Below are 18,729 nucleotides of genomic sequence, written 5' to 3' on the forward strand. Positions count from 1 at the left end.
TGTTTTCAACAATCAGACAGACTTATTTATTAGGTTAAGACCATGGGTGACATTGATCCTGGAAAACCCAATGGAAATGGAAGGTGGGAGCCTGGACAAGACACACATATACAGGAAAATGCAAATACAAACAAATGCAATCAATCTAGCTGTGCTGAGCACAATGATGCAACTTTCAGGGTACCCTGAGGAGAAGCAGCAAGTAGGAAAGTTGGGTGGGGAGAGAGTGATTCGTGGCTCAGTATGGAAGTGGATGGTGGTTAAACCTAATTAAAGGTGTGGTTGAGCAGTTTTAAACCACATGTTGGTGAAACATGGCCATTGGCCATGAGACAATGGCCAATAAAGTGGTGATATCACTGAAAGATGATGCCTGAAAATGCCTCTGAAGTGGAGAGATTCTAGATCAAAAGGAAGAAGAGAACCAGCAACTTGTGGAATCAGCAAAGTGAGGTTGGAAAGAGCCCCTTTGCATTTTGTTTAAAATTCTCTCCTCTCTCATTCTATCTGACCTCCTCACCTTCTTTACTCCCCTTCCCATTGCTCAGATCCACCCTGTAGGAATGACTTAGAAAAACTGAGATGTGGGCCTTATAACTCCAGGGACAAGTCAGAGGTCCATCGCTGGCCTGAGTTCACCTCATTTTCCTCTATCATGATGTCCCCTCCAAGTTCCTTTATGGGATTTCAGCCACTGGTTTTCCCTTCCCAGAACCCTTTGGGTTTTCTGCTTCCTTAAAACCTATTCCTCTATAACCCCTATCCTGGACACCAAGATGTTTCTGTCAAAACCCCATGCCGACCTAACTCCATCTTGATGCCCGAACTGCAATTCCCTCTCTAGAGGATTTGGCCTCTGGGATGGGAGACCACAAGAAGCAGTTTGAGTCACCTCCCTGCCCCTTGACTATTGTTACAGAAACAGATTAGGAAGGGCCTATTCCTCACACTCTATCAGCAGCAACACAACCTTCTCAAGATTAATTAATCCCTACCCAACAGGAAGAAACAGGGGCTGAGTAAAGCTGGCAGATGAAGCCCTGGGAGTGGTGGAAGAGGGGGTTAGAGTAGAGGGAAAGAGCTGAGCTGGAGTATTTCTTAAGGCACCCCTTGGCTGGGCTGGAGAGGGATTAGTTTAGAATGGAGGGTTTCTATATCCCCGGAGGCAGAGTCCTCCCCCATGGGGGACAGTGGGATCTCCTTCGAAATGTCCTTGGCATCAGCAACTACTGTGACTCCCTCAAGCCCATCAGTGATTGGGCAGATAGTCAGGGGCTTTTTACCACAGGACCACAAGCAGAAGAAGGGCCGGAGGGGACCAGAGAAAGAGGACTTGGAGAAAGTATAGATATGGGATCCATCAGTCATGTTGTAGAAGAAGATGTCTCCTGATTCATAGTCAAGGAAGACCCCAACCCGGCGGGGGGGTCCAGCCAGTGGGAGAGGGGTCCGCAGTGGGGTGAGAGCCCAGTACCCATTTCCATACAGCTCCACAGCCCAGAACCCATTCTCGGGAGTCATGGGGTCAAATCCTTTCTTTGTCACATTCTCCCTACACACCCCAACTGCCCAGTCCGTCCTGTCTCCCACCTCCACCTCCCAGTAATGTCTCCCCGAGGTGAAGGCCTCACGACCCATCACACAGGGCCAGGAGTCAAATCTCTCTGGTTTCTCAGGAAGTTTCTGACGTGAATCTTCCAGTCGGACAGATTTTGAATCTTCATACAGAAAGAGGTGGGGGTGGGCAGTATCTGGATCCAGAGTCACGTCCACTAGAGGCAGAGAGAAAGTGAGTCTCTGTATCAGTGAATGTCACTGATGGTTGAAAGAACCATCCTTTCTTCTCTGAAGAAGTGGAGACCTGCTCTAGCAGTTGACAGGTCTTCTCAGGAAGGGAACTGTTTGGCCTGCTCAGCTGTCTCTTTTCCCCTCTTCCATCCACAGCCATAGGGTGATGTATCAACTGACTGTCCCCAGTACCCCATGGGACCCTGTCAGAGGGGGCTTGCCTTCTAGCCATCTTCCAAGGGTCCTTTATATGCCTCAAGGATAATGTTGAGGCCATTTGCCATCACCTTTCCCCTCTATATATTAGTGGTTTTTATTTCCAAGTATTGGAGGGCTTTGAATACCCGCAGGGTAGCACCTCAGAGCCCTTAAGATATTCAGAGTCACTGACCTGCATGCAATGTAGCCTTTTTCCATTCTGTAGTGAGAGAGGGTGGGGGAGGGGGAAAGAGTGTTATTGACATGTTTTATAATAAGAGAGAGACAACTTTGTGGATGAAAAAAGAACAAGAACATAGAACTTACTGAGCTCTTCCAGGAGTTTCTCTGGAAAACAAACAGAAATACCTTAATGACCTTCTAGCCTGGGTGTGAGGGGGGGAACAAAACAGGTGTGAGAAACAGATAAAGGAGAAACCGTTTAATTCATAACTACCTGATTATTGAGGCATTAACAACAAATGAAGAACAAGGATTTTGTTTTGTTTTCTAAGAAATATGCAGGAAGTTCCTACTCACTTGGTATCAGATCTTTAATCATTACTGAGAAACCAAGTTAAAAGTAAGGATAGAGTCTGAAGGTTAATAATGAATAAACATCAGGTCTATTATCTCAATTAGAATTGCTTTTGACTCATCTTATACCCAAACCTCTGTTATTCTTCATATTGGATGCCACTCAATTCAGGAGCTTTATAATCCCCTCTGATTTTTAGAATTCTGGAATCAATTATCTTCCTATTGGCAGTCATCCTAAAGGACTTGGGTTCGATCTCATGTGGAAGCACTCCTGACAAGTTGACTGGGATTCTATGACTTACCTTTAGAGCTGAATTCATTCCTCCTCTGCCTGGATCTTTCCTTGTATAGTCTCCAAGTGAAAAATATGGACCCAATTGTGAGAAGTCCTAGGACCACCAAGATGACAGCCACAGCCACCATCCAGGGAGTCAGCCTTGGGAAGAAGGAGGCTAGAACAAAATCGCCAAGAAGGACATTTGTTGAGAAACTCAGAGCAGATCTAGCTCCTCTCCTGATTCCAAAGGGGGCTGGAAGAGAGGATGATCTGGACCTCTCACATTCCTCCCATGGCAAGAGAGTCCCTCCAATACCACTCTGAGGTTTTCAGATAAATTTTGGTCTTAGGTAAGAGAGAGCAGAGAAAAAGAGGAATGAAGATGAAGAAGAGTCATTTAGGGACAGGACCTGTGGAATAAAGAATATAATGGACCAATTCATGTTATCATGGAAATTTCTCCTTAGCCATCAATGGAGGATGGGAGCCAAGGGGATGAGGGAAGTAAATAAGGAAGGGGAAATATCACTTCTGTGTGCAACAGAAGGGGACTCAATGACCCAAGAATAAGGAAAAGTTCCTGGAGGAACCACAGGTAGAGTGTGAAGACTCTGGAAACTTAGAGCTCTAGCATGGGATAGGGAGGAGGGGGAGGTAAGGGTGGAAAGAGGAGAGCTAATTTAGCTAGATCCAGAAGGCTCTGAATCAGGAAGACCACACCCTTCAGAGACAAAGCTTTTCCAAGATATATCTCCTAAGAAAATCTGGAAGACTTTCCTATCTAAGATACCTCTTCTAAGATGAAAAATCTGGAATGTCTGTGAGATCTAGGTATAAAACTTATGCCTTCAGAATCTCTAGTGAAGTTGGTGGGGCTCAGGGGGCAGGAGTTTAGGTGGGGAAAGTTTAAGGTGATGAAAATAGACAAGTCTGCCAGGAGGTTGTGGCTGGGCAGATGTCCCATGTAATGTAACCCTGAAACTGTGTCAAAAAGGAACCTAGCACCTGTTTTACTGACCTGGTATGGAAATCTCTACTTCTTTCTCCTGGCCAAGAAGGAGGTTCCGGATACAGCAGGACACATTCTTCATGGAGGTATCCCTGATGATCACTGAAGCTCTCACAGTAAACAAACCTTCTTCATCAGGATTCCTGGACTCTGACATGGATGGAAATTCTTCTCCCTTGTGAGTTCGCCACTGTACTTGGGGCTCTGGGTACCATCCCACTGAGGTGCACTCCAGCTGGATCTCTCCGCTCTCTTGAACTTCCATACTGATGTGAGGATCAGAGCCCAGAGCTATGGAGAAAGAAGGCGCCTTACTCCTTTAATGGACACCCTTCTGGGAGCCTTATAACCATAGGGCTATATAGTTTGAGAAAGAGAAGGCCAAAGGAACTGGAAATGAAAGGGACCCATCTCCATGTTTTACTACACAAGGGAACTGAGGTATCCATAAAAGAAGATATCTTATCAGAGATGAAACAACTATTGGCTTAAAGTCATATTCCAAGTCATATTCCATATATTGTGTATATATGTGAGAATGTGTATTCTTTTCATAAAAGGGCCATCATTTTCAGCAGATTCTCAAAGGTGTCTATCATTCGTAAAAGGTAACAATGACAGTTTTATGCTATCAAATCTCCAGGGCTTTATAACCAATCTTTAAGAAACTTCCTTAAAAAGGAAAGATGAATTATATATGATGCTACCATGTGGGACACCCTGTTATGAAACAGGGACCTGCATTTCACCCAGGTATTTTTCAAACTTCATCTTTATTTGAATAGATGCATAAAAAGCAATATACATTGCACAGTAATATTTTACAAATATATAATGCTTTTAAAATTGACAAAGCAGTTTCTCATATTTCAGGCATGAGGGATCTTAGTTCCCTGACCAATGCCCCCTGCATTGGAAGTGCTGGACCTCCAGGGAAGTTCCAATATTGATTTTTTTTTTTTTTTTCATTCTTGCAAAATCTTGTTTGGCAAGTTTTATAGTAGGAAATATAGCTCAGAAAGAAACTTGCTTGGTGCCAGGTGGGAAAATCAGACTTCAAAATATACTTTGTTCCTGAGTGTTTACCATTTCCTTATAGTTTCACTCTGAATTCTGGCTTAAAGAAAAAAAGAAACAAAACCAAAACTTTTGTAGGTAGGTCAAGACCCTTAACAAGCCACCATGTTCTACAATCTCACAAAATCAATCTTTAGGTACTAAGCCACCAAGTAAGCATTGGGGTTGCTCACTACAGCCTTACTGTAAATGGTGAATAGCAGACACAACTTAAATGCTCAATTTTGGGCTTTGACCAAGCAAGTTATGATGCACTAATAGAAGAGAATGTTATACAGTCATTACTTCTTACACTTATTTAATTGTTAACATGGGGAAATGATTATCTTACAATTGAGAGAAAGAAGCAGGACATCGTGGAAACAAACTTCCCAGAAGAAAAATCACTCGCTGCTCCCTGTCTATTCAACTCAAACCCTCTTCCTACTTATCTCCTACTCTAGGCCTGCCAACCCTTTCCAGCCTAAAACGGATTTGGGGAACAAGTCTGATGGGTTCCAAAGTAACAGAGCCACAGGAAAATATTATCTCGCATGGAGTGACTGGAGAAAGTCAAGACCCATCCACTCACCAGCCACCTTCAGATGGACGATGGCCTCTTCGTAGTTTTCGTCCTGCCTGAAAAAGCATCTGTACTGCCCATCATCAGAGGCTTTGACCTCCTGTAGCCTCACAGCGACGCTGCCCTCGGCGATATGGTCCTGCACCAGCGACACTCTTCCCCGGTACTCAGCCATCTCCTCTCCCTCCTGCTCTCGCCCTTCTCGGCTCACGAACACCGCGGGCGAGACCTTCTCCCGGAACCAGCGCAGCTCCATGCCCTCGGCGCTCACGTTGGGGGAGAGGCGACAGGGTAGCTCTGCATCTTCACCCACCACCGCCAGGATGGGCTCCGGGGGTCCGATCACGTCAAAGCGAGCTGCCAAAACACCAAGAGAGTCGGACGGAATGTGGAGGTGGGAGTTGAGGACTGATACAGACAAGGATCCCAATGAAGGGCACTCTCCCACTACAGCTCCAGGAGTCCATCTGGGCCCTTGGGGAAGTCGCTAAGGACAGCCAAATGGGATTGCTTACAATTACTGAGAAATTTCAAGCTTGTAGGCTAGAAATTATCCTATAATTGAGAGAAAAAGACAGGACATCATTGAAACAAAGTTCCACCCAGAAAGATAATTCGAGGCTCCCTCTCTACTCGGCTCAATCCCTCTTCCTACTTACCTCCTAGTCTAGGCCTGCCAACCCCTTCCAGCCTAAAAGGGATTTGGAGAACAAGTCTGATGGTTTCCGGACCTACCAGAATCCAGCTTGGGCAGCTGGAGGAGAATGAAAATAAGCAGACACCCCAGGAGGCAGGAGTTTGGAAAGACTGCCATCTCCAACCTTTCTGGGCAGCAAGATGCTGGTGGGCTTGAGTTTGTCGGGAACTTCAGCCTAGGAGAGATGAAAGAATAGGCAATAACTAGGGGTTATTGAGACACCATGCTCCTGCATCCTCCCAGCAGTTCTTTTCAACTTGCAAAGCATCATTTGCACCTTAAGCTTCCTCCTCTCCTGCGAAGGGTAGACTTTCAGTCCAGGCTGCCGTCAGCTCACATCCACCTACCAACCTAAGGTTAGCCAGTCTTGTCTGTCCAAAACAGCAAAATGGGCCCTAAGCCCCCCAAGAGAGTCTTAGGAGAAGGCAACTGTGATGCACAGTACCCATTAACGGTTTCATGTATTATAAATAGACAAGTCTTGGAGCCACTGTGTCAAAAAAATCTCTTTTTTCAAACACAATAATTTGACATCTGCTTTTAGCAATGATAATAAAGATACAGTGATGGAGGCAGAGATGGAGACCAGGGAAATAAGCAGGAGCAGGAAAGAAGAAAGGCTGGAGGAGACAGAACAAGAAAGGGGAGCTGAAGAGAGCTAAAGGGCTTGAAGAGTAGGGGGCCTGGGACTAGGGAGGAAGGAGCCCGGCAAAGAGAAAATGACTCTGGCTGCTGGCTCTCTCGGGGGGTGAGGATAATCCCAGATACTGACCTCTGATGTTGGAGGAAAAGGCACCATCAAGCTTCTGCTACCAAATGAGAAAGGTGGTTGTGGCCCCATTGGCAAAAGTTAAAGGAGAAGGAAGGGGGAAGTACTCTCAGGAAAGCCTGCCTCCCCCCACCCTTCCACCCCAACACACTCCCTCCTCATCCCTGATGTATTTACTTTGGGGGAAAAAAAGTTCCAGAGAGGAGAAGGGTCTATGGATTTGTGGTCTTCAGTTTAGAAATTAGGATATGCATTGATAATCTGTTTACAGAAGGGGACAGAGTGAAAAAGAAAGAGGATTTAAGAAAACACTAAAATAAGATGCAAAGCCTTGGGCCATCTCCAAGCCTCACTTTTTTAATCTCTAAAATGGAAATATTGTTAATAATACCTTCTTTGGAGTAGTGTTGCAAAGATTAAATGAGATTAAGTATGTTAAGTGCTTAGCATATAATAGGGATTTAGAAGAGGGGAAGTTGTTATTCTATTATTATTTATATGAGCTGAAAACTAAAGATAGGCTGAGAATGCATAGGTATGATTCAGTTTTCAGGGCCCAGAGTTGCCTCTCTGCAAAGCTACCTCCCTAAAAGCAATTTATGAGGCCTACAACTCCCTGTTTTGGGTTAAACCCCTTATTGTCATAGAAAACATTTTAAAGATATGTATTTTTAAAGGTAGAAATCATTCATAATGTCAACAAGTAATGATAAACTCCAGTGATAGAACTGATGATTTCTATAATTTGATATACTTTTATATAATTTGGGCTTCCCTGGTAGCTCAGACCATAAAGAATTTGCTTGCAGTTCCAGAGATCAGTATTCGTTCCCTGGGTTGGGAAGATCCCTTGGAAAAGGGAATGGCTACCCACTCCAGTATTCTTGCCTGGAGAATCACATGGACAGAGGAGCCTGGCAGGCTACAGTCCATTGGGTCACAAAGAGTAAGACGTGACTGAGCGACTAACGCTTTTATGTAATTTGCAACACTGTTCATAGCTATATTATATCATATTGAAGGTTCCTATAATTCCTGAGATCATGGCACATCTTGGGTTTTTTGCCTATTATAAATAGTGCAGTTTATACACAAGTCTTTGTCCACATCTTTGTTAACTTACTGATACACTTTCTGCTGAATTCCCAGAAATACCATCATTAGGCCAAAGGGTATGAACATACTGTCAAAGCTTCTTCCTGAAATGTCAATCCAATCACACCATCAGTGGAAATGTCCTTCTCACCAGCACTGAGGTCTATTCTTCCTCCTCATCACTAATGGGCTGGATGAAACTGACCAAATTATTACTTTATTATGCATTAATATGATAGTGAGGTTGGTCATTTTTCATATTTATATATTTTAATATATTCTGGAAGTAAACTTTTCAAGTAATTGCCTTTTTTTTTGACAGAGTCTGGTGCTTTTTTTTAAAAAAATCAATATGTGTGAATTTTTTAAAAATTGAAAGCATCAGCTCTGTATTATATATGTGGCAAAAACCCTTCACCATTCATTTGTTCTTTGCCTTTTAATTGAGACTGTGATCAAGACCAACAAAAGAGAACTGCTCAAAAAAGAGAAAAGAAAAGAAAAAGATATTTGCTTCAGTGGATATGCCCGAGTGCCAGGAGAATCAATTTTCTCAAATACAAATCTGATCTTGTCACTTTTTGCTTAAAAATGTCTGCATGTCTGCAAGGTGACCCCAGCATCCAGTTCAAGCACCTTAATTTCATCAAGAAAATGCTATAAGATCTAGTGGCCTTCCTGCTTCCTTTCTCTTTGCCTTTTCTCCCTAGTCTCCCAGCATTGGCTAGCTCACGTGAGAAACACTTCTAAAGTCTTCAGTCTTATCATAACGTTTAAGGTAAATTAAGACATTTTACTGCATTAAATGTGAAATTTCAAAAGAAATGTGACTCTGACTAGACTTTACCCCCTCCAACTGAAATCGACTCTCCAGGAAGATGGGCCAGGTTTATCCTGTGACATGGACAACTTCCTGATCCCTCTTTGCTGGCACGAACGTGACCTGAATCCTACTCTGAGATGCACATGCATTTATTTTTGTCTTTTGTTTCCAAGTCTCTCTTCCCCTCCTAAACTGAGCTCTTTGAGTTCATACTCTCTGATCTCTTATCAGCATATAGACTGAAGTAGAATTTGCAGCTTAAATCACACCAACCAGTCCTTGGCTTTCCTAGTTTGAGATGTACCCGCCTCATTTTCAGCTTTTGTTTGTGCTTAACTTTCACTAATTTCACTGATAAGTTTCCTCTCCTTAATTCATTCTGATTAGACTTCTCTCCCTTGCTCTGCATTGTCAAAATATCTAATAATAATTTGGGAAGAGGAGAGGGGGAAGAACTAATTTTACCTAAGAGAGCTAGACTGAAGGAAAGGAGCCAGGAAATAGACAGCTAATAGAACTCAAGCTATTATGTGGCAACCAAGGTTCCGGTTGGATAATATCTGAGTCACTTCAACAGAAACCAACAACACTGGACAGGATCTCTGAATTTTCCAGGCTCCATCAGTGAACAGAGATTCTAGATGCCCCCACCTGTCATGACTCCCATTGTTTGTGGGGTGCCTTTGTGATGTGGGGCTGCTATGAGCAATTTCCTGCTGTTCTGGAGACTAAACACATAAACTCTTTCTCTTAGACATGAAACTATTTGGGCTGAAGAATGTGATGTGCTCTGTATAAGAGCAAATTGAATACAAAAATAGAAGGGCTTCTCCCCACCACACTCCGCTTTTCGTCATACGCCATTCAAATTTCCCAATATTATAAATTAGTCAGAGCCAATGATTACTCTCACCCTTGTCTTACTTGACCTCCAACTGCATTTTACTGAGGTAACCACTAGCATTAAAAGAAAAAAAAACAACAGTCAGTTTCTATTCTGTCAAGGTCATCCATACAAAGCTTTTTTGTTTTTTTTTTTAAATAAATAGTGTAACGAGCTTATAAGAAAATCACCAGTTTCACCCTATGTGTCCTCATTCCCTAGAAACAGCCTTTTCAAATGCTTTGTTGCTTTATCTGGTATTTATCTAGGCATTCTCAAGAGGAACAATTTATGTTGCTATTTCTTGATGAATTGATTTTTAGATATTACTTTTTGATGCTCTAGTATGGTCAGTGATGATTTAGTTCTTATGATGGTTGATTTCATGTGTTACCTTGATTGGGCTAAGGACTACCAAGTAACTGGTAAAATGTTATTTCTGGCTGTGTTTGTGAGGATATTGCCAGAAGAGATAAGTATTTGCATTAGTAAGTGAGGATATTGCTCTCACTAATGCAGGTGGGTATCATCCAGTCCTTTGAGCGCCTAAACAGAACAAAAAGATGCAGGAAGGGCGAATTTGCTCTTTGTCTGATCTGAAACTTCCAGGCCCTGCCCTCAGATGTTGGCACTTCTGGTTCTCTGGCATTTGGACTCTGCCTGGACTTACATCACTGTCTCCCCTGCTTCTCAGGTCTTCATGTTTGGACCAGAACTACACCACCAGTTTTTCTGGACCTCCAGGTTACAAAGGGCAGATTGTGGGACTTCTTTGCCTTTATAATTACATGAACCTATCCTTCTTAATAAACCTTCTTTAATATATATCCTATTGGTCCTGTTTCTCTGGAGAACCCTGACTAACACCATTCTTTTATATCACCAAAAGAAGTATGCCATTTTTGTTCAGTGTTTCCTATACCATGGTTATGTGATTATATTTTTATGAAACCAAGTTTTGTATGTAATTACTTTTATTTTCCTGTACAATTTTGTGTGTGTGTGTTTGGGGGAGATGGGGAAGGGAGGGAGTTAAATGATTGAACTTATATCCTTTGTTTGGTTTTCTGTGTTCCCATCACAGATTCTCCCCACCCGTTTAACAGCCTCTAAGTACAGTTTCCATAGTCAAACATCTCAGATAATTTATTATTGCTATTACAATCCCTCCCCATTCCCATCCCTCCCAGAGCAGCGCTTCTCTAACTTAAGTGAGCATATGCTCCACTGGAGGGTCTTATTAAAAACAGATTCTGATTTAGATCTGGACTGGGACCAGGTTTCTCCTGGCTGCTGCTGGTCCACAGGAGCTTTATCCTGTTCTTTACATGGATGCTACAGGTGAAGAGGCAGCTGCTGGCTCTGCACGAATTAAGTCAAATCATTATGCTATACACCTAAAACACATACAGTGCTCTGTGACTTAGAGCCCAATAAAACTAGAAGAAAAAAAATATGTGCGTTATAGCACAACAGATTTGCATATGTAAAGGGTGAGTAGAAAGGAACTGAAGAAGCCTGAGGAAGATGTGATGGATTTTTGTGTAGAAGGGCAGCATTCCTGGGGTGGAGTGAGGTTAAACATGTGCCCCTGCAGCAAGAGTCTGAGGACTGATTGAGGGGTGACATCTCTGAGTCATATTCCTGGAAATACTTTTGAAACAGAGAGTTCCTAGAATAAAGAAGAGACTCAGGAAGGGAATGTATGGGAGCCAATAAAGTGAGATTGGATTGTGCAAGGGATAAATAAGAGGATATAAGGAAGGAGTTGGGGTTACAGGAGCCACTCTGAGTAGTTCCCACAATCCCCCCCACTGACCCTGTCTTTCTGTTACTTGGTGGGATAAAGTCCTCCAAAGAAGGGCTACATTAACCCTCTGGAGGACGGGCTATAGAAAACATGAAAACACAGAGTTTAGAATCTTAGAAGCAGGCTATGAATTCATCAGGGCTTTCCTGGTGGCTCAGCAGCAAAGAATCCACCTGCCGATGCAGGAGACATGGATTCAGTGGCTGGTTCGGGAAGATCCCCTGGAGAAGGAAATGGCAACCCACTCCAGTATTCTTGCCTGGGAAATCCCATGGACAGAGAAGCCTGATGGGCTACAGTCCTTTGAGTTGTAGAGAGTTGGACACAACTTAGTGACTAAGCAACCAACCAACAATCATGAATTCATTATTGGTCTGATCTTACTTTTAGGTTTTCACAGAGAGGTGTTATAAGAAATACAAGGCCTTCCATGCTACTCTCTTATGAAAAGAGAGGTGGTAGGGGGAGGGGGAGAGATACAAAGCCTTGTTTATAGAACAATGGAGGGAACACCAGAATTCTCCAAGTTCTTGTATGAGTTTCTTTGGAAAATTACCCATTAAGATTTGACTTAAAGATGTAGGAAAGAGGATGGAATGTGAGCATGAAATGCACAATGGAGTGACTGTTCCCTTCTGTGAATACTTGATTACTGAAAAATTATAGATACATCATGAACAAAGAATACTTTTTGTTTCAATTTTTGTTCTGAGAAATCTGTGGGAAGTTCCTCTTGGCTTTAGATACTGAGAGATTTTGCTGTATCTGAGGAACTAAAAGTCTAGGGCCAAATTTGATGTGGATGGGAGTGAGCGCTGGAGGCTGATAGTGGGGCCTGGCTTGCCTGTGACCATGTTGAAGGCCACCAGCCAAAGCCCACCTGTAGCCTAATGAAATTGGATTTGTTGGTACTTGTTACAGTAGTGTGGATTTCACACACCACGTGGGGCTGGGAGATGAGGAGTGCATCAGTGAGAGCAGGTGCACTAGATATTACAGGATTTAGGACTGTGTTGGGTGATTTGGGGGAGGTTCAAGGAAAGAAGGGTTTGTTCTGGATGAATGCTGTCAGAAAGCAGTGGGCTGTTGTAGGAGTGAATATTCCAATAATTTTTATTAGAAAGTAAAGGAACAGAGTGGGCTAAAATTGCAATTGGTGGGAATTTCCTGGCAGTCTAGTGATTAGGACTCTGAGCTTCCATTGCAGGTGCCCAGGTTTCATCCCTGGTTGATGAACCAGAATCCCACAAGCCTGGCAGTGGGGCCAAAATTAAATAAATAAATTGCAATTGGTAAAGATGTAGCAATTACTGCAGTTAGCCAAGAGAGGGAGGTGTATGGTCAATTTTGTGGCTTGCTTTGTGTTCTTGTTTTGTTATTGCCTGTGCTGACAAGATCATAGAGTGGATTTGTTTTTGTCTCGCTCCATCACAAGCACAGAATGGTCTTGTCTGATGTGGGTGTCTGTGAGATGTTTAAGTGAAGAACACTATAGCCTCTGCTAGGCTTGTTTCTTTCTTTCTTCCTCAACCAGAGTCTGCATTTTCCTTCAGATCTAAACATATTTGGGGCATTATAACCTTTAGAGTCCCTTCCAACTTTGAAAAATCTGGAATCATATTCCTTAATTTCTAGACTAGGATGACTTTTGAGTGGAAGTTATCTAAAAGGGTATGAAATACCAGCACATGTCTAGAGACAGGAGGAGCACTGGGGATGGAAATACTACTAGAAGGTTTTGAGGAAGATATAGAAATTTGGTGGATCTTGAACAGTGGTGTGAAAGATTGAATTACTAACCTCAGTCCTTCAGTCCTCCCGGAATCCTCATCTTTGGTATGGTCTCATCATGGCAAAGTGTATTTCCCCACCTCTTAACTTCGCATTTGGCCACATGATTTGCTTTAACCAGTGGCATGTAGAAATTGACAATATGTCTATTCCAAGACCTCTTGAGATGCCTTGCCTGTTTCCATTCACCTTTTTCTTTTATCTTTTGGCCACAGCATGTGGAATCTCAGTTCCCCAACCAAGGATTGAACTCTCTCCCCTTGCATTGACAGTGCAGCGTCTTAACCACTGGACCTCCAGGGAAGTCCCCGCCATTCACTCTTGAACACCATAAGGAACTGACTGTCATAAGAAGAAACTGCTTTGATCAGCCATTTAGTCTTAGGATAGGAGACAAGTGGAATAGTTGTCCCAGCCAACTCATAGACTTGTAATGAGAAGCTGAGCTGCTTAGCCACTGCAGCTTGAAGCAGAAAAGCCCAGCTGAGTTGAGGACTAGATTAGCCACACTCAGCTGACACCTCGACATATGAATAATAACAACTGAGTGTTATTTTAAGCCAGTAATGTTTAGGGTGATTCGTTACTTAGCAATAAGTACCCAGTGTAGAAACTTGTTCCTAGAAGTGCAGTGGTATCATATTAAAAAGCAACCTTCAAGGAGGGGCAATACAGGGGTAGGGTGTAAGATAAACTACAAGGATATAGTAGTTTACAATAGTTTACAATAACTAAATGGACTATAACCTTTACAAATTGTGACTCACTATATTCTACACTTATAACTTATATAAAATTGTACAGCAAATACCCATCAATAAAAAAAATTTTTAATAAAAAATAAAAATCAACTCTCTGAGGATCCCTGGCTGTGAAAATTAAACTGACAAAGACAAATTAACAGGAGAAAAGCATACAAATTTATTGCATGTTTACATGTGTTACTTGAGAGACCTCACAAGAGATTGAAGACCTGAAGAAGTGGCCAGAGCAGGAAGTTTCAATCCATTTTAGGCAAAGAAACAATAGTGAGGAATTGATGAAACAAAGGGGCTCAGGGTAAGGGTCAATTGTGAAGTAAATTGTGAAGAAAAAACAGGTTTGTTTATATAGCCTTCCCCTTGGTGATAAAGACATCTTCTTGCTACCTGGTACAGGGAAGTTACCTTTCATATGTGGGATTTATATTTCTGCTTTCAGGGAAAAAAAGGTGCCTTCCTCCTGCAATTTTCTTAGATGCCTTCATCTTAAGATATTCTATATGCCAAGGTGCTATGTTCTGGAATAGTGTGCCTAGCACTAGCTTCTGGAGGCTACCCATTTCTCTAACATCAAGTTCATAGTATAACATCTTCAAATTTTTCTATTTTTCTCTTTTAAAAGGAAATTCTTTCTTTTCTTTTTCTTTCTTTCTGTTTTGCCTCACCCTGCAGTGATCTTATTTTGCCCGCTCGAATTGAACTCATCTTCAGCAGTGAAAATGCAGAAACCTAATCACTGGACCACCTAACAGAAATTGTTCTGTTACTTCCTTGTTTACAATAATAGTTTCCAATTATAGTTAGAAGAAAACACAAACTCCTTTTGCTACCTCAAGAGTCCCTACTGAATTGGCTGTCCCTATTTCTCTGGCCTGTCCACTATTTTCCCTACCATCCTTTGGCAGCTCTGATCTTTCTATTCTGGTAGTAGCCCAAATCCAACTGCACCCTAGTCCTTTCCCCTTGATATTGTTTTTCAAACTGTGTAGTAAGAGGTCTGGCCTTTGTCTGATCTCCTGGGAAATAACCTAAACCCTTGGAATTTCCTGAGTATTAAGAGTGTTGTGTTAGTCCTGCTGAGCTCACTGGACTGAACCTGAGAGTTTATTCTAATGAGATGGTGAGTCAGCAAAACAGAAAGGCCAATCATGTGCCAACGGGATTGAGGATTTGAGCTTTTTGTGTTCAGCTTGACTCAGGAAGAAAGAGGGGCCGGAGAAGGAGTTCAATCACTATGTGGTTCATGATTCAATCAGTCAAGGCTACATAATGAAAGGTCAGTAGAAAGTACGGCCACTGGAGCTTGGGTGTGCTCCCTGGTTGACCATACTCCATGCATGACACCTGTCTTAATTACTGTTATTTTCATCAAAGCCTAGATAGTGCTTGGCTCATGGCCAACAGTCAATGATTGTTAGATGGATATAAGAATAAGCTGCATGTGTGCTGATTCATAGTCCCAAGAGACTGCTTGGATTATAAATGTTAGCTTATTTACTGATAATTGTACATATACTTTGTGTCAGATTTTTTATGTCTCTAATATCAAAGTCTTCTAAGCTTGATCATTAATAGTAACTGTAATTTAAAAGTCTGGGATAATTATACACATACCTTCTGTCTTATGGTATGAAAGGGTTGATTTAGAGCCAAGCATCAGGGAGACTGGGGAGAAAAAGGAATGATCCTGTGAACCAGCCTGGCAGCAATGTGCCTGGCTGTTTCCTGTCAAGCCTGTGTAAATAGTTATGTGATTAAGGAAAGCTCTCCATGAGTCCAGGGATATGTAAGTTTCACTTTCCCTTAAGTTGAGAAAACTTCTAATAATGGTAGGATGTGCCAAGAAGACCTAACTTCCAATCTCCCCACCGCACCTCCCTCCTTGGCCCAGCCCACTCTCCTCCACAAGAGGATCAAAGGGGCACAGGATTAACCACTGAGGAAACTATTACCCAATAATCACTGATGATAACTCCCAGTCCATCTGAGGTGAAAGATTAAAGTCTCTCTTTGATATGTATCATTGAACCACTTTGCTGTACAGCTGAAACGATCACAACATTGTTAATCAACTATTACTTCAATATTAATTTTTTTTAAAGTTTCTCTTTAATTAAACTAAGATGCCAAAAATCTGAAAAACTTCCACTAGAAGGTCTTGATTCAGAATTCTTTGAATCTGAACAGAAAATGTCTGGAGTCACCCGACATTTTGGGGTTGAATCTCCTCTTGGGGCTGAATCCAAGTCACAGTCAGAGCCAAGAGGGCAGATGGGAGTCACAGACACTGTGGCTCTCAGCCACTGAGGGTGCTGGGATCATTATACCGGGCTCAACTCGTGACCCCCAACGAAAGGGCAAAGTCCCTGGGGGCCATTCCCCTTTTCTCCATGCTCTACTCCACCTCCCTGCCAGGCCCCAAATCCAGGAAGAAGGAAATTCTGGAAAATTTAATTCCCCATGCTGTTAAGAATGAGAAATCTGGTACCTCCCTGATGGTCTAGTGGTTAGGACTCTATGCTTTGCAAGCCGTGCAGTGTGGCCAAAAAAAATAATAATAATAATCCTTTTAGGAAGAGGAAATAATAACACTCGGGTGACTCTAGACATTTTCTGTTCACTTGAGCTTTGCTTTTCAGTAAGATTCTGCTTCAGTTTGATTCTCAGCACTTTGCTATGAGGCCCCAGATAGCCTGTCTGCTTTCTACCTATTTCCTGTTGTTCCTTTCTACTTGTTTGTCCCATTCTCAGTCTCTGCTCTGACAGTAGGGGCTTATGTTCTTTAACTAGTTAGTTTATTTCTGCTTTGGGGCCTGTAGGCACAAGATTCCTGCCGCCTGGGAATCTTTCTTAGTCCTCAAGTCTCAGAAGACCCATCACTTCCTTCAGGAAACCCTCCTTAACCTTACCATCTAATTTTCTATCTAAAGTAGCCCTCCTCAGCTCCCACCCATTCCTCTCTATAATATCATCCTGTTTATTTATTTCCTTCATAGCACAACAGACTGCACATGGTCAATACATTAAAGGTGATAAATTTCTTGAGAGTGAATGAATAAGTAAATATATGAATGAAAGATTGAGTAAAGGAAGCTGGGAGCTGAGCTCTATGCTATTTTGTACAGTGATTAGCAGAGCATTGGGTTCATGTTTAGTTTCAGTAAACACTTAAAACATCTAAATTTTATGTTTAGAAGGTGCCTTAAAGATGAGACAATTTTTTTTAAAGTATGAATGAAAACTCTATTTTCCTTAAACAATGACAAAAATCACTTTAACTTGCTAGACAACACTGTTTCACTGTGAAATGGGGATCAGTATATTTCTTATGAGAAAGCAAGGATACTGAATGAATAAAAGTGTTTTGCAAACTATACTAAAAGATATGCAAACCCACTCAAAGTCTTATTTTATGGAATGCCAAAACACTGAAAAGCTGTAACTTTTCTAAGATTAATACAGGCAGGTATTAGTAGCACTTGTTTCCTGACTCGCAGTCTGGTGCTTTTAGTTAAAACTGCTCAAATGTTATCATGTCAACAGTACCAAAAATAAAACACACGCACATTAATAAACCAGTTTTCCATCTCAACAAATCACCAAGTTCAATGTTCCAGATTTTTTTCTAGAACGTGTCCATCGTGACGCCTTGTTTACTATAGGAACTGCAGTAATACAATTTTGAACTTTTTAAGTATCTTTTAAATTTTTCAGCCAGGTTTTATAATTGGATGACTAAATTACATAAAGCCCAAAATACTCCCATTTATGTCATAATTTTAAATGCCTGACTCAATTCCAGGGTCCTCTATCCTGGTTCTCAAAGGATGTTTTACAGATTTTTGGGGGGGCAATCTCTGTTACATTTTGAGTCTACAAAGTTAATACTGCTCCATAATAATAATAGTAAGCTATTATTTATCATTTTTCCTCTCATTCTCTCACTAGTGTAGATAATGCTTTCTAGAGCCTCCATGACCTGAGATTCCAGCATTGAATACAGAGGCAGATGATGAGGATCTAGCTACCTTCTAGGAGCCAGACATTAGACTTGCAAAAACATAAAAAAATACCACACTTCTCAATAAACTTTATTTTACATTGGAAACAACATATAGTGATCATTCCTGAAACATGTTTTTCTTTTTAACCTATAATTGACTTGATCCTTTTTTTAATATGTTAATAAATACATTAAAAAAGTTCTCAGTTTAATCTTTAATGCCACATATATTGATAGATATAACCCAAATGAGCAAAAGCACTTTTCTGTCCTCAATAATTTTTTATGTGTCTAAATGCATCCTGAGGCCAAAAAGCTGGAAAGCACTGCTCTCCTCACTGAACCTGAACTTTGAGATCCACTTGGTCCAACGCTTATCTGCTCATCTGGGACCTTAAACCTTAGGCCACACCCAATAACAAAGTACTGACGCCTTGTTTATTGTAGGGACACCTGAGCCAGGCCAGGCCAGGCCCGGATGCATTCTTGTCCTTCATCCTCCTTCATCCTAGATCATCCTGAAGCTAGGCCTGTGGAGCTTTACTGTGTGCTCTGGAAATCCTGGGGGTGGACCTTCTGTCTTACTTCCTCCATCTCTGACCTCCATTCCTGGCTCCCTGCCCCTCTTACATCCAGTATGTCCCGT

The 18,729-nt window shown here is 42.0% G+C and overlaps 1 protein-coding gene across 1 annotated transcript in view; it reads right to left on the reverse strand.

The window, feature by feature from the left end:
* The window catches only part of BTN1A1 (butyrophilin subfamily 1 member A1), a 20,051-nt gene continuing 1,322 nt past the window's right edge, over positions 1–18,729 (reverse strand). The window contains exons 2-8 of the mRNA XM_043908188.1: positions 6,187–6,323; positions 5,461–5,808; positions 3,822–4,103; positions 2,829–2,978; positions 2,314–2,334; positions 2,180–2,206; positions 1–1,772 (exon numbers count right to left, since the gene is read on the reverse strand). Coding sequence (XP_043764123.1) covers positions 1,099–1,772; positions 2,180–2,206; positions 2,314–2,334; positions 2,829–2,978; positions 3,822–4,103; positions 5,461–5,808; positions 6,187–6,265 — 1,581 coding nt within the window. The 5' untranslated portion in view covers positions 6,266–6,323 and the 3' untranslated portion in view covers positions 1–1,098. The remainder of the gene's footprint in view (positions 1,773–2,179; positions 2,207–2,313; positions 2,335–2,828; positions 2,979–3,821; positions 4,104–5,460; positions 5,809–6,186; positions 6,324–18,729) is intronic.

Source organism: Cervus elaphus, chromosome 7, assembly GCF_910594005.1.
Source record: "Cervus elaphus chromosome 7, mCerEla1.1, whole genome shotgun sequence".
Lineage (NCBI taxonomy): Eukaryota > Metazoa > Chordata > Mammalia > Artiodactyla > Cervidae > Cervus > Cervus elaphus.